The 16,310-nt window shown below is 41.3% G+C and overlaps 1 protein-coding gene across 2 annotated transcripts in view; it reads left to right on the forward strand.

The window, feature by feature from the left end:
- Window positions 1–16,310, forward strand: part of THSD4 (thrombospondin type 1 domain containing 4) — a 922,628-nt gene that overhangs the window by 846,235 nt on the left and 60,083 nt on the right. For both annotated transcript variants that reach the window (XM_073652947.1, XM_073652948.1), the window contains one exon: window positions 14,502–14,677. In XM_073652947.1, coding sequence (XP_073509048.1) covers window positions 14,502–14,677 — 176 coding nt within the window. The remainder of the gene's footprint in view (window positions 1–14,501; window positions 14,678–16,310) is intronic.

Consider the following 16,310-nt stretch of genomic DNA (forward strand, 5'->3'; position numbering starts at 1 on the left):
GCCGGCAGCGCTGAAGGACCTTCGGTGACGTCACAGTCATGTGACCGCAGGCCCTTCACCGCTGTGTCTCGCGATATGCCGGCAGCCGGGAACCAGACAGGAACGAGCGCTGCAGCACATGCCGGGGCATCGGGGGTGAGTATAGCTTTATTTTAAGCATTGTTTTACGGTCACACTGTATAAATCCATGCTGTTTTGCATGGATTTATATAGTGTGACCTAGTTGTCAAGCACTTTCCAAGTGATGCTATCGCCTGGAAAGCGCTTGTCAATCTGCATGCGGAAACGCATGTGAATCCGCATGTGAATCCACATGTATTCCGCATGTATTCTGCAGGAAAAACGCATGCACAATCTGCATATATTTTTTCTGCCAGGGAGAGGCAGAAATGCTGCAGAAATTTTCTGCTTCATTTCTGCATCGTGGGCACATAGCCTTAAGGACTGGAGTACATTTCTGGAGCAGGTTATGCCACTAAAAAGGTGTAATTTCTTAAGAATTTTTATTCCCCATTTTTGGCCACGTCCCTTCCATCCATGCCTCATCCACTTTTGCAGATCTGGCTGCAATTGGAATGAAAACACCAAAAGTTTCACCATTTTTGCAAATTATCAAATTATGCAAAAATGTAGCTGTTTTCAAAGTGTTTTATTCCAGAAATCTGGCAAAAATATTTTGATAAATCTGGGCCTTTGTATCCAGCTGCATCACTTTTGACACCGGAATACCTTCTCAAGTCTGACAAATAAACAATGCGTGCCATATTTTACTCTTTAGATACTTTTAGCATTTGTTGTATATGATTCAGGCAAAAAGATATTGGTTACAACTGATGATCACATATTACAACCTCATATTTTTACTTATTTTCATGAGCAGTCACGGAAAAATATATAAATCCTATTATTTTTTTTCTTTAATACTGTACATTTAAAAACATATTTTTAAATTCATTTGACTATTGTCCAATCTTAAGATTTAGAGGGCAGACATATTATTGGTTATTTCAAGTACGATAATTATGTTCATGACCTTTTGCCCATCATGGGTAAAAATGTAATTATTTTTCATCCACTTTTTAGGCATAAGCCACCACCAGTTGTAATAATTTTTAAAAGTATGCACCTACTTAAAGAGAACCTGTCAGCAGGATTTAGCACTATAAAGTAAAGCCATGGCCATAATGGCGCTGTGATGCTGATTAATCTGATACCTGCTGTGAAGGAATCCCATCTGTGATTGTTGAATAATCATCCTCTAAAGTTTTGTTCTAAAGACGTCTTGAGTGCATCGGTGTGCACTGTGGCGGGCCTAGGGGATAGGGTCTTTTCTGCTTCTTCTCATCTCTTTCTTTTACAGGTCACTGATTATTCAGTGACCTGCTTCCTGTTTGAAATTCTACGCCACTGTCGCCATCATCAAGTTGGGCGGCGCGTGCGCAGTGTGATTCTATGGCCGGAAGTGCTGCATGCACAGATCAAGACTTTGGCTTACTGTTGCTCTTATTCACTCTCGTCTGGACTACTGCAACTCTCTTCTGATCGGTCTCCCTCTTACCAAACTTTCTCCTCTCCAATCCGTCCTGAATGCGGCAGCCAGGGTCATATTTCTGTCCTGCCGCTTCACCGATGCCTCCATCTTGTGCCAGTCATTACACTGGTTGCCCATTCGCTACAGGGTCCAATATAAACTCATCTCTCTCACCCACAAAGCTCTCCACAGTTCTGCACCACCTTATATCTCCTCTCTCCTCTCTATTGCCCTACACGTGTCCTCCATTCTACAAATGACCTAAGATTAACATCCCCCATAATCCGAACCTCGCACCTCCGTCTTCAAGACTTCTCTCGTGCTGTGCCAGTTCTCAGGAATGCTCTACCCCAGATGATCCGACTGATCCCTAGCCCCCACGTCTTTAAGCGCGCTTTAAAAACCCATCTCTTTAAACAAGCCTGCCACCTTAACTACTCAGTAAACTAACTTTCCCTAGTTTCCTCCTTCTAAATATCATTCAGAATCTGCACCCTACTATTCATCTGTATCCACACCCTCCATGCACACGATTACTGCACTCGATACTTGATTATTGCACTTAAACATTTGGGCTGATGACCGGATCATGCAGCTATATATGAAAATCCTTATTTATTATAATTGCCAGACCTGAAATAACAAGCACTTTTCACATATTGTGTCCCCCCATTTCCTTGTAGATTGTAAGCTTGCGAGCAGTGACCTCAATCCTAATGTAACTGTTTAAACTGTCTTACCTTGTATTGAATTTATTGTCTGTACATGTCCCCGATTAATTGTAAAGTGCTGCTTAATATGTTGGTGCTATATAAATAAAAATTATTATTATTATAAGAAGTCATTGAGCTGAAACCACAGGCGCCATTTTATTGAAGACAAGCCATATGATCACACTGCGCATGCGCCGCCGACTAAATTGATGGCAGCTGCGGTGCAGAATTATCTGTAAAAGACAGAGATTAGGCTGGTGGATTGGCGAGATGCATAAGATGATCCTCCCCTCTAGGCTAACCTGATGCACAGAAGACTTAATTGGATGAAAACCTTAATGGATGATTATTCAACAACCACAGATCGGATTCCTTCACACAGGTATCCGATTAATCAATATCATAGTGCCATTATAGCCATGGCTTTACTTTATAGTGCTAAATCCTGTTGACAGGTTTTCTTTAAGTGGATGTGTTCTCTTGAATTTACTTTGTACAATGGCTATTATGTAAAAGAATAGCATTTAGCTCAGTCCTTTCTGCCTGTGGCCTTACTGATTGAGATTTAGAAAAGTTTTTGTGTTTTTTTTTCTTCTATGCATTCACACTCTCTTTGAGTATTAAATGTGGAAAATAAATGTAATCTTTCATGTATTATATTTTTTCTATTAATATTAATTTTCTAACTCTGTTTATGGCTAAGTTTCTATTTACATAATCACATTGTGAGAAGAGTACTTTCAGTAACTACATAAGAGATTAAAGAAGTCTCTAATGTACTTGTTGCCTATGTTCTAGTCTTCATTTGCCTAATTAAATATCAGTTACAGTAACATTTCAAAGAGGAGTGAAGGCGTAATAATATGCGGTTCAATATTACCACTAAATGTGCCAGATGCTGAAGGTGCTCTGCATTTGGCAACTTGCCCTTTTCTTAACACCTGGGGCAGGTGTCACTTTATAATTTAATTGTATAATACTAGGTTTCATTAAATCTGTGTAAGTTAATATAATTACCACGTACCTGAATTAATTCAAAACAAAATAAAGCCTTTTTAATTCAACATATTATGGTAGATACGTAAAACCTTAATTATACAGTATGTGTTCTGAAATGCACACTTAAAAAGTATAATAGAACATTTCATAAATGTATTTTAATACAATGTTTATTGCTTAGTAGATGAGTTTTGACAGTTTAATATAAAAATACAACAATTTGAGAAGCCTCAGTGGTTGATACCTTTTAATGGCTAATGGCTAACATGGTACAAAGATAGACAGTTTAATAGCAATTTCAGTAGAGCATTACCAATTATGCATATATTCATATTTTGTATGCTTCCATACTCTACTAGAAGAAACCAGCATAGACCTTTCTAAATAGCTTAACTAGCTAATTTCATATTTTTACATTCATTCATTTTTACATTCATGTAAAAAAGGGTCTGAATGATTTCCTCAATACACATAACATTGTGGGTTAAAGATAAATTAGTGACAAAATGTACAATTGGTAGAGAAAGGTTGAACTTGATGGACCTGGGTCCTTTTTCAGCCTATGTAACTGTGTTCAGATTGGCCCATCAGAGTACCATAGGAATCTTTGAAGGGTCTAGACTCTGATACAATAATGGGTCCCAAAGGTTCTCCAGAAGACATCCTTTGTAGCTAATTATTTAAAACTAGATGGTGGCCTGATTGTAACGCATCGGGTATTCTAGAATATGTATGCGGCCGACCGGGCGCAATCAGCAAAGCGTTATTTAAATTTGGCTCCAAAATCGCTGATTGGTCGCGGCCTGCAACTGTGACCAATCAGCAAAGCAGTGTTTAAATTTGGCGGCAATATCGCTGATTGGTCGCGCCCAGCGGCCGCGACCAATCAGCGAACTGTGTTAGTGAGGAACGGAGAGCTTGTTTAAATTTGGCGCCAAAATTGCTGATTAATCGCGGCCGGCGACCGCGACCAATCAGTAGAGCGGTGTTTAAATTTGGTGCCAAAATCACTGATTGGTCGCGGCCGGCGAATCGTATTAGTGAGGACCGGGGAGCTTCGCCGCCTGTGCGGGTACTTCCGCTGTGAGTAGCCGGGAGATGAGCGGCTGCTCGCAGCAGAAGTATCCCGACTGGCGGCGCCGCTCCCCGGTCCTCCCTTCACACTTGCCGTCGGGAGATCAGCAGCCCTAGGCACTGATCTCCCGACGGTAGCCGCATGGAGGGCAGTGGCGCCGCCGGTCGGGGTCATCTCCCGGCTGCATTGCCGCTGACCTCCGTGTGGCAGATGAGCCACTAACGGCCGCTATCTTTTTCTGAAATCCCACGTCGCTGATTGGCCGCGGCCGGACCAATCAGCGACGCAGGATTTCCTGGACAGAAGGACAGACAGACAGACGGGATAAGACGATTATATATATTAGATAGGGTCCATGTCCTAGGGATCGGTTCTAAAATAATACATTCAATTTGATTGATTAGTGTTCTGCATGTGCAATGTAAAAAACACATTTTAACAATAAAAAAAATGTAGACAGAGATAAATGGTGAATACTCAGAATAATTTTCTCTTGTGGATTCAAAGAACCACAGTCCAACACCAGTTACATTGTGCACCAAATTGTTTTGCATCATTTTGTCCTGGGTTCAAATTTCACCATGGACATTTGCGTTGTATGTTCTCCCCATATTTGTGTGGATATCTTCTGGACACCTACGTTTCATCCCATACTCCAAACACACACAGGGAATTTAGACTATGAGCCGAACTGGGGGCAGTGAATGGTGACGATGTAACATGTTGGTGCTCTATAAGCAAATAGAAATAGACATATTCAACCTCCAATGAGTTAGTTTTCCAAATGGTGGGCTACTTCTCCTTGAGTATACATGCTTTCAATGTAAAGGTAGCTTGTAGTAGGAAGGTTATAGACCACTCCTGGCTATCTTCTATATACTGTCTCACACTTCTACATGTCATTTTTTCTGTGTGATGTTTTCCATTGTGTTTCCATTGTGATATCACTTTGAGGGCCAGTAATGGTTTGTTATAGTCATATAATGCAAAATACTCATTGAATGGAAATGTGCCCCAATGACTTGGCAGTCATTCATATGAATAGCTGTCCATGTTTTACATAGATGTGTCATATCTGTCCTATGGGCTCCCTGTTCTCACGAATAGACCGTCCTCAATGACAACCATGTGCCCTAATGGAATATATGGACAAGAGTTGTCTTTATGTGATATCCCCTTTAAAAGTTTTTATCAAAAGTATAGCATGAAGACAGAGTAGAATAAAGCACGGTTTTTGTATCAGCCCGAAGATGGTTGAGTCTGGTGAAGGCTACACTTTATTGACATTTAGGAACAAATGGCTGAAAAGTGAAATGAAATCCCATACTTTTCATCTGTCCATCTCTACAGAATGGTGTAGTTAGTAAAATAGGCACAATACTCTTTCCCACACACTCTGGTTTCTTCCTATTTTATGCTATCACGATAAGATCACAAATTATCCAGACATCATTCTAAAGTTCCCGTATGAAGTATCAACAGATCCTCTAGTAGTTTTCTGGCCTCATTTTGTAAAAAATGTTCAGTTGTTCAGCTGATACAATAAATGCTCCGATTACTTGGCGAAAATTATGTGAGAGAGTTACATAAAAATCACATTACCAGGGCTGAGAATTCAGTCCTGAGACGCATTCCCATTACAAGATATGAGAATGGCTGGTTAACTAATACATATCAACTATCGGCTTTAAACAGGATATGGAGTGTTTATTAGATGTATGAATAATATTATGTCTACTGCAGATGTTAGAGTATATGATCAAAGGAAATACAGACATAAATTGTGTAAACTAATACACATACAGATTATCAGGTCTTATATTACAGTTAACCACCACTGATGTCATATACAGACTAATGTACAAAGCATAGTACTGGTGGGGTAAGAAAGCCGATGTTCATGTGAATAAGAGAAATGTCTCAATGACACATAGGAATCTTCCTGATGGACTTGATATCTTATATTATTTACATGATTTAGCTGTTTTTACTATTATTCTTTTACAACAAATTTATGTTTTGCAGAATTTTATTTTCCAAGCAGTAATAATCTTTGATATTTTCATCTCTAATGTGGAGGAATTCTGGGTCCTGAATTTAGAAAACAGGAAGAGAACAGAGAGAGGTTAATGGGGTTTTGCTAATTTTAATAGTGAAAATAAGAAGTCAAACATAAAACCAATTATGTAGATCAGACTACTTTAAGGGGACAAACTGGGACATAGATTATTGTATTCATATTCATAAAACGTTATAATTGGCAGAAAAGCATCAATGGGCCTTAAATGGGTTGTTTGATGCACTTATCTTCAGAAGAGCATTGCTCCCCAACCCTGGCTTTTTACTTGCCAGTGGCAGTGAGCTCCTGATGATTGACAATTCAGGCCAATGGCAAGGTTGCATTGCTGGCTTGAACTGTTCACTCTCCCATGCTGCAAGCAGAGTCGGCTTTACCTCTACAACGTCGAAGGAGTGCAGGGGCAGAAGCATCCAAATCCAGCAGTCTGACCAGCTTCAGAGCACCATTTTCTAGCAATGCACTCCTTGTCTAGGAGACTGGTCATCACTGATAGATTGCAGAGGTGGCTGGTAACCTAGCCAACGAGCTGTAAAGTATAAAATTAAAAATCCCACTGATCTTGAGAAAGAAGATGATTTTTACAAATGGAGTGTCATATATATATATATATATATATATATATATATATATATATATATATAATATATATAGTAAGGCAGCGCTACTTATTATCCTGGGGGATACTCGCTTCGCTGCGTCAATCAATGCACACCAGCAACTACTTTGCCGTGTTTCACAGTCCACAGTTTATTACACTTCATAAACCGTAGTTCACATACATAAAGTCCATGAGCCCAAGTGGCAGACCGGCCCACTTGGCTCTAATTACAGCCTTCCGCAAGGTAATACTAACACAATGTCCATATAAATGTCCATAACACAAAAGTATTACCTTTTGCCGGCTTCAGCTGTAATAGTCCATTTCATACGCCACCACTGTGGCTTCACGGCTTACCACACGTGGTCTCCAGCCGTTACTCCCGTCCAAGGCTTACTGGCATATTGCACATTTCATATCCAGGCTTCACCCTCCAGGACACTTGTGTGGCACTCCGAGGCTTACTGGCATCCCTCACACTCTCACAGAGGAATCCAGGATTCACCTCCACTGGAGTCCACCAGGCCTCTTGTATGGCACTCCGAGGCTTACTGGCATCCCCCACACTCTCACACAGGGATCCTGGCTTCACCTCCACCGGAGTCCACCAGGCCACTCCAGGCCTCACACGAGCGGTGTTCCCCCACACACACAGGGAACAGCCTCGTGCCTCTCACACGGTGCCCACACAGGAACTCCCAACACACAGGAACTCCTACACACCGGAACACACCCACACAGGAACACACAGGGTTTATATATACTGCAGCACACACAACCCACAGATAGGACCTTAACTGTGTGCAAAAAGACCTGTGTGATGTCACGGTCATGTGACCAGTCAGTTAAAGGGGAAGGTACATGGTCATTCAAACTACACTGAACCATTAAAGGGATGTCTGCTACATCACAATATATATATATATATATTATACACTGCTCAAAAAAAATAAAGGGAACACTCAAATAACACATCCTAAATCTGAATGAATGAAATATTCTCATTGAATACTTTGTTCTGTACAAAGTTGAATGTGCTGACAACAAAATCACACAAAAATCATCAATGGAAATCAAATTTATTAACCAATGGATGCCTGGATTTGGAGTCACCCCCAAAATTAAAGTGGAAAAACACACTACAGGCTGATCCAACTTTGATGTAATGTCCTTAAAACAAGTCAAAATGAGGCTCAGTATTGTGTGTGGCCTCCACGTGCCTGTATGACCTCCCTGAAACGCCTGAGCATACTTCTGATGAGGTTGTGGATGGTCTCCTGTGGGATCTCCTCCCAGACCTGGACTAAAGCATCCGCCAAATCCAGGACAGTCTGTGGTGCAACATGACTTTGGTGGATGGAGCGAGACATGATGTCCCAGATATGCTCAATTTGATTCATGTCTGGGGAACGGGCGGGCCAGTCCATAGCTTCAATGCCTTCATCTTGCAGGAACTGCTGACACACTCCAGCCACATGAGGTCTGGCATTGTCCTGTATTAGGAGGAACCCAGGGCCAACCGCACCAGCATATGGTCTCACAAGGGGTCTGAGGATCTCATCTCAGTACCTAATGACAGTCAGGCTACCTCTGGCGAGCACATGGAGGGCTGTACGGCCTTCCAAAGAAATGCCACCCCACACCATTACTGACCCACTGCCAAACCGGTCATGCTGAAGGATGTTGCAGGCAGCAGATCGCTCTCCACGGCGTCTCCAGGCTCTGTCACGTCTGTCACATGTGCTCAGTGTGAACCTGCTTTCATCTGTGAAGAGCACAGGGCGCCAATGACGACTTCACCAATCCTGGTGTTCTGTGGCAAATGCCAAGCGTCCTGCACGGTGTTGGGCTGTGAGCACAACTCCCATCTGTGGACGTCGGGCCCTCATACCACCCTCATGGAGTCAGTTTCTAATCGTTTGTGCAGACACATGCACATTTGTGGCCTGCTAGAGGTCATTTTGCAGGGCTCTGGCAGTGCTCCTCCTGTTCCGCGGAGTTAGCGGTCCTGCTGCTGGGTTGTTGCCCTCCTATGGCCCCCTCCACGTCTCCTGGTGTAGTGGCCTGTCTCCTGGTCCAGCCTCTGGACACTACGCTGACAGACACAGCAAACCTTCTTGCCACAGCTCGCATTGATGTGCCATCCTGGATGAGCTGCACTACCTGAGCAACTTCTGTGGGTTGTAGAGTCTGTCTCATGCTACCACGAATGTGAAAGCACAACCAACATTCAAAAGTGACCAAAACATAAGCCAGAAAGCATTGGTACTGAGATGTGGTCTGTGGTCCCCACCTGCAGAACCGCTCCTTTATTGAGTGTGTCTTGATAATTGCCAATAATTTCCATGTATTGTCTATTCCATTTGCACAACAGCATGTGAAATTGATTTATATATATATATATATATATATATATAATATATAGAGTACAGACCAAAAGTTTGGACACACCTTCTCATTTAAAGATTTTTCTGTATTTTCATGACAATGAAAATTGTACCTTCACACTGAAGGCATCAAATCTATGAATTAACACATGTGGAATTATATACTTAACAAAAAAGTGTGAAATAACTGAAAATATGTCTTATATTCTAGGTTCTTCAAAGTAGCCACCTTTTGCTTTGTTGACTGCTTTGCACACTTTTGGCATTCATTTGATGAGCTTCAAGAGGTAGTCACTGGAAATGGTTTTCACTTCACAGGTGTGCCCTGTCAGGTTTACTAAGTGGGATTTCTTGCCTTATAAATGGGGTTGGGACCATCAGTTGTGTTGTGCAGAAGTCTGGTGGATACACATCTGATAGTCCTACTGAATAGACTGTTAGAATTTGTATTATGGCAAGAAAAAAGCAGCTAAGTAAAGAAAAACAAGTGGCCATCATTACTTTAAGAAATTAAGGTCAGTCAGTCTGAAAAATTGGGAAAACTTTGAAAGTGTCCCCAAGTACAGTTGCAAACACCATCAAGCGCTACAAAGAAACTGGCTCACATGAGGACCGCCCCAGGAAAGGAAGACCAAGAGTCACCTCTGCTTCTGAGGATAAGTTTATCCGAGTCACCAGCCTCAGAAATCACAGGTTAACAGCAGCTCAGATAAGAGACCAGGTCAATGCCACACACAGTTCTAGCAGCAGACTCATCTCTTCAACAACTGTTAAGAGGAGACTTTGTGCAGCCGGCCTTCATGGTAAAATAGCTGCCAGGAAACCACTGCTAAGGACAGGCAACAAGCAGAAGAGACTTGTTTGGGCTAAAGAACACAAGGAATGGACATTAGACCAATTGAAATCTGTGCTTTGGTCTGATGAGTCCAAATTTGAGATCTTTGGTTCCAACCATCGTGTATTTGTGCGACGCAGAAAAGGTGAACGGATGGACTCTACATGCATGGTTCCCACCATGAAGCATGGAAGAGGAGGTGTGATGGTGTGGGGGTGCTTTGCTGGTGACACTGTTGGGGATTTATTCAAAATTGATGGCATACTGAACCAGCATGGCTACCACAGCATCTTGCAGTGGAATGCTATTTCATCTGGTTTGCGTTTAGTTGGACCATCGTTTATTTTTCAACAGGACAATGACCCCAAACACACCTCCAGACTGTGTAAGGGCTATTTGACCAAGAAGGAGAGTGATGGGGTGCTACTCCAGATGACCTGGCCTCCACAGTCACCAGACCTGAACCCAATCGAGATGGTTTGGGGTGAGCTGGACCGCAGAGTGAAGGCAAAAGGGCCAACAAGTGCTAAGCATCTCTGGGCACTCCTTCAAGATTGTTGGAAGACCATTTCCGGAGACTACCTCTTGAAGCTCATCAAGAGAATGCCAAGAGTGTGCAAAGCAGTCATCAAAGCAAAAGGTGGCTACTTTGAAGAACCTAGAATATAAGACATATTTTCAGTTGTTTCACACTTTTTGTTAAGTATATAATTCCACATGTGTTAATTCATAGTTGTAATGCCTTCAGCGTGAATGTACAATTTTTATAGTCAAGAAAATACAGAAAAATCTTTAAATGACAAGGTGTGTCCAAACTTTTGGTCTGTACTGTATATACAGTTAGGTCCAGAAATATTTGAACAGTGACCAAATCTCTGTGATTTGGACTCTGCTGCCATTACTTTGGATTTAAAATGAAACAACTGAGATGCAATTGAAGTGTAGACTTTCAGGTTCATTTAAAGAGGTTGAACAAAAATATCCTGTGAAATGTTTAGGAATTGCAACCATTTTCTTCAAAGCCGTCTCATTTCAGGGGCTCTAAAGTAATTGGACTAATTAAAGAAGTTGTCCACAACTTTTTAAGATTCCCCCAGTGTGTTACCCTGTGATTATAAGACTTTTTGTAATTACCTTGCTGTGTCTCTATTGCTTGTGAGCAGCGCTATCACTGGCCGCTCACAGGCATCACGTGGCCCCCAGCTGATGTCACGTCAAGTGAGGCGTGACATCAGTGACGCGGTCCCCGCGGTGGATGCTGGGCCGTGGGCGGGGTTATCCCACGCGTCACACCCAGGATCCACGGCGCGCTTTCCCCATGAATGAGGAGAGGGAAAGCGTGCGGTGCATGCTGGGTGTGACGTGCAGCATAACCCCACCCACAGCCCAGCATCCACCATTGAACGCAGCACAGAGAGACCCCCGGCTGCATCCGGAACATGATGTGAAATTGTCGGATGTCAAGGCCGGCTGCAGCGGGGGGGGGGGGGGGGTCACGTGATGCCTGTGAGAAGTCAAGGATAGCGCCGCTCACAGGCAATAAAGACACAGCAAGGTAATTACAAAAAGTCTTATAATCACAGGGTAAAAACATTGGGGGAATCTTAAAAAGTAGTGGACAACACCTTTAAAGGGGGTGGCCACCGGCCGGAAGTGCTCACCTGCGGGGCTCCGCCGTCAAGTGATAGTGGCCGCCGTGGTGTACTGCACATCCGCCTCCTATTCAATTGAAGTCAAAGTCAAAATGCAGTCCTTCCCTTCTGAGCCCTGCAATGTCGCAAACAGCAGTTTACAAACACATTTGGGGTATTGCCGTATTTGCAAGAAATTTGGTAACAAATTGTAGTGTCCTTTTTTACCTATTAACCCAGGTGAAAATAAAAAATCTGGTGTTTAAACAATATTTTAGTGATGAAAACATCTTTTTTCTATGTTTTTGATCCAATGGCATCTGTGGTGTCAACACATTCACTACACCTCTAGATGAATTCAACGAGGGGTATAATTTAATAAATGGGGTCACTTTTGGGTGATGTTCTAATATCTCAAGGGCTCTGACAATGTGATATGGCACACAGAAACCTTTCCAGCTAAATTTGTAATCCAAAATGGCACTCCTTCCCTTCTGAGCTTTACAGTGATTTTGAACCATAGTCTCTGACCACATATCAGGGATTTGCAGACAAATTACCAGATCCATTTTCTCCTGTTACTAATAGTGAAATTGAAAAATGTGGAGCTAAAACAACATCTTAGTGCAAAAAAATTAATTTCTTTATTTGCATGGTCCCACGTTATACAATTCTGTGAAGCATAAGTTGATTCCAGATGCTAATGAAACCGCTAGATGAATTCATATGTGGGTGTAGTATCCAAAATGGGGTCACTTATGGGAGTTTCTGAAGCTTGCCACTTAATCAACTCTTCAAAGATGGTATGGTGTCAGCTATCTATTCCAGCCAAAATTGAGTGCCAAAACTAAATAGCGCTCCTTACCTTCTGAGCCCTGACATTTGCCTAAATTGTACAGTAGCTACTAAACACATATGGTGTATCAGCATACTTATGAAAAATTTCGCAACAATTTGGCAATCTATTTTTTCCATTACCTTTGTAAAAAATGTAAAAATTGGGGCTAAATCAACATCTTGTTAGAAAAATATTTTTTCATTTTCACGGCCCAACAGTATAAAATGTGAAGTACCTATAGGTTCAAGATGCTTAACACACCTCAAAATGAAGCGCTTGAGGGTTGTAGTTTCCAAAACAGCATCTCTTGTGGATTGTTTTTTTTTTCTGTTTTGGCACCTGAAGAGCTGTTTAAATGTGATATAGCATCCATAGTCTGGGCTCCAAAAGTAAGTCAAATAGTATTCCTTTCTGAGGCCTGCTTTGTTTCCAAACAACAATTTCCAAACACTTGTGGGTATTGGCGTAATCAGGGGAAATTAAACAACACATTGTGGGGTCCGTTATGTCCTGTTACTATATTGAAAAGGAGAAATTTGTAGCTAAAGAAACATTTTAATACCTTGAGGGGTTTTTAAAATTGGTTCTTGTTTGGTGTTTTTTGACGTCAGCCCCTAAAAAGTCATTTCGAAAGTAAAGTTGTCCCTAATAAAATGAGTTTTGCAACTTTAATTGAATAAATAAAAAAATGCTGCTAAACTCTCATCCTTTCAAACATCCTAACTAGGGATGAACAGATCTGACAAAATCCGAATTTGCTTGTTTGCTTGGAATTTACCAGGAAATTTGATTTTCAGAGAAGCTATTCTCCGCAAATGTAATATCCCTCATTATGCTGTGGTGTCTGTCACCTGTCTGCCGCTCCCATTGCTCCCTGCCCATTGTCCGGTCCTCCATGCCTCCATTGCATCTCAGGCCTGGTGTTCACACTATGTCGGGGTTTCTTACCACAAGTATTGACTTCTAAGGCCTGCTCACAGCTGGAAGCCCCGGACTAGAGTGAACAATGGGCCAGAGAAGCGCAGTATAATGGGGGTATGGAAAACGTCACAGCAGGCACGAAGCAGAGAGGACAGCCGGAGAGGTAAGTGCCCGTCAAAAGTTTAAAGATAAAAAAAACATACTTCAATGCTCACCTTTGTGGTCATCCCTGCTGCTCCTTTTCTGCTGTCCGGTCTTCTGCACCTCTGTCACATCACATTTTGGGTCTGGTGTTCGCTCTAGCCCAGGGCTTCTGGCTTGGGATTGGCTCCGGATCATGCACAGTGACCTCAAGAGCCTTCCTGTGGCTGGAAGCCGTGGCCTAAAATGAACACTGGGCCAGAAATGCGACGTGACAAAGGTGCGAAGGCCTGGACAGTGGGCAGATAGCCATGGGGTCTGCCGTAGTCTTGATCCTGATTTTCACGATTATTAGTTGGGGTCTCAGTAGTTGGGTCCGCAGATACTTGTTTTGATTTTGGGCCAACCGCTTGAAGCTACAATAAATTTTAAAAGGCATTGTATATCATATGACACTGGCATTAGCCCACTGAATTGTGTTTTTACTTAGTCTTTATAAAATATGAAGTTTTATTGTATTTCATATTTTTTTTAAATTCTGTATTATAATATCCCGTGTATTAAATGCTTCTTTTGTTTTATCTCTGGCCATTATTAATAGTTTTTTTAGAAGTTTAGTAATGATTTATTGATGCATGTTTTAAAAACACCTCAACAAGATTTTTCTAATGCTTTATAGGTTGGTTCCAGTTTAATACAGTATTATGTTTCTCGCAGTATAATATTATTATTTTTATTTTTCTGTCTACTAGCTCTCCGAAGTCGATCTGGCAGATCAATCATCAATGGGAATTGGGCAATTGACAGACCTGGAAAATATGAAGGCGGAGGAACAATGTTCACATATAAGCGACCAAATGAAATATCAAGCACTGCAGGCGAATCATTTCTAGCGGAGGGACCAACAAATGAAATACTAGATGTTTATGTAAGTACAACATAGATTTCACAGCTTGATGATTATCATTTATTCTTTATTGGATAGACATTGCTTATGGTCACGATAAGGATGACTGAAAAGACTTCAATATTTTGAAAAAGTTTTCATTGTTACCTTTGTAAAATCAGTGAAAAGCCAAGATCAGCTCATTTTAAAACTGTCTATGTTTTTGGCATTGAAATACTTTAATAAGTTAAGATTGTTTGTGATCAATCTACTGTTCTTAAAGTGTTTGTCCACTACTAAACTACCCCTTTAGACTGCCACTACAGTGTATCATAAAATTAAAAAAAGTATGCTTGCATCCCCATGTACCCATAAAGAATGTCAAATCAGTTCTGCAGCCTATCAGCTATTTCAGATTGGCTGCAGCCTTCACTGGGAGTGGATTTCCACTCTGATGGAACAGTGAAGGCTGCAGCCGATCAATCCCCACCAATTGTTTGTCATTTGAATTCTGCATCCAAGATCACATGACCGCCAAGGGACACAGAACTCAAAGGGGAGGAGCAGAACCAGTGTAGGAGGTAAGTATGCGTCTTTTATTTTATGATGTACATTGGGAGCATTCAAAAGGGGTTGTCCCTTTAATATATTTGGATGCATTATCATACATCAATGAATGATCCTTCTAAGTTTCTTTGTATCTGAAAGAGACTCTGTTATCACATGTTTGCTATCTCACATGAGAGCAGAATGATGTAGAGACCCTGATTCAGAAGGTGAGTAACTTACTTTTTTGCTTGCTGTAGTTTTGATAAAACCCTGTTTTATTTGCAAGCAATTATCACTGAGATGACTAGAAAACCTGCTACAATATAATCTTTGAAATTCATGAGTTTGGTCTGTCCCCGCCCCACGACTGATTGGCAATTTTCTTTGTATGCACAATGTAGACAAAAACTTGTCAGTCTAAGGTGTGTGCAGAAAGGTCTGTCCAGATCATCATTCAGATCTGCAACAGATAAACAGTGGTATTATTGAAACTACAGCAAGCAGCCCAGTAAGTGACACTTCACTTGAATCGGAGTCTCTGCCCCTACATCATGCTGCTCTCAATTGGGATAGCAAAATCCTGGTGACTGATTCCCTTTAAGTGCCTGTTTATGACTATTGATTGGGAGTCTGTCCTTGTCCAACCAAAGATATGACAATTAAGCTAGATCTACTAACGTTCCTATTGTTACAGATGCCATTGTCGGGTTTAGATTTTTCTAAAATAATACATCACTCATTGCAATTTTAGCAATAAAGAGAAACAAAAACCTGATTAAAAAAAGAAGTAAAACATTTTTTTAAAAGAAACGACAGCTAACAGGCATGTGTTTAACATCCCTCAATGAACCACAGTAAAAGGGATTGTTTGGAGAAATCTCTGATGTGTTACATTGAAATAAAAGTTACTCAATGTCAATGGGACAAAACAAGTAAAAGACATAATTTAATTTCCAATTTTCATGAGAGTGTATTGTAATGAGCCTGTTTAGCAATAGAGAAGTCAAGGTGCTTGCTGGGGTGCTGTGGCTTCCAAAAATCGGATGTTTATAGACTATACTAACTATCATATCTATTAAAAAAATATGTAAACAATTTGGATGAATACACAAAAGTAAACTCTGGC

The sequence above is a fragment of the Phyllobates terribilis genome, unplaced genomic scaffold (genome assembly GCF_046119375.1).
Source record: "Phyllobates terribilis strain yellow unplaced genomic scaffold, ASM4611937v1 Scaffold_11__3_contigs__length_659146591, whole genome shotgun sequence".
Taxonomy (NCBI): domain Eukaryota; kingdom Metazoa; phylum Chordata; class Amphibia; order Anura; family Dendrobatidae; genus Phyllobates; species Phyllobates terribilis.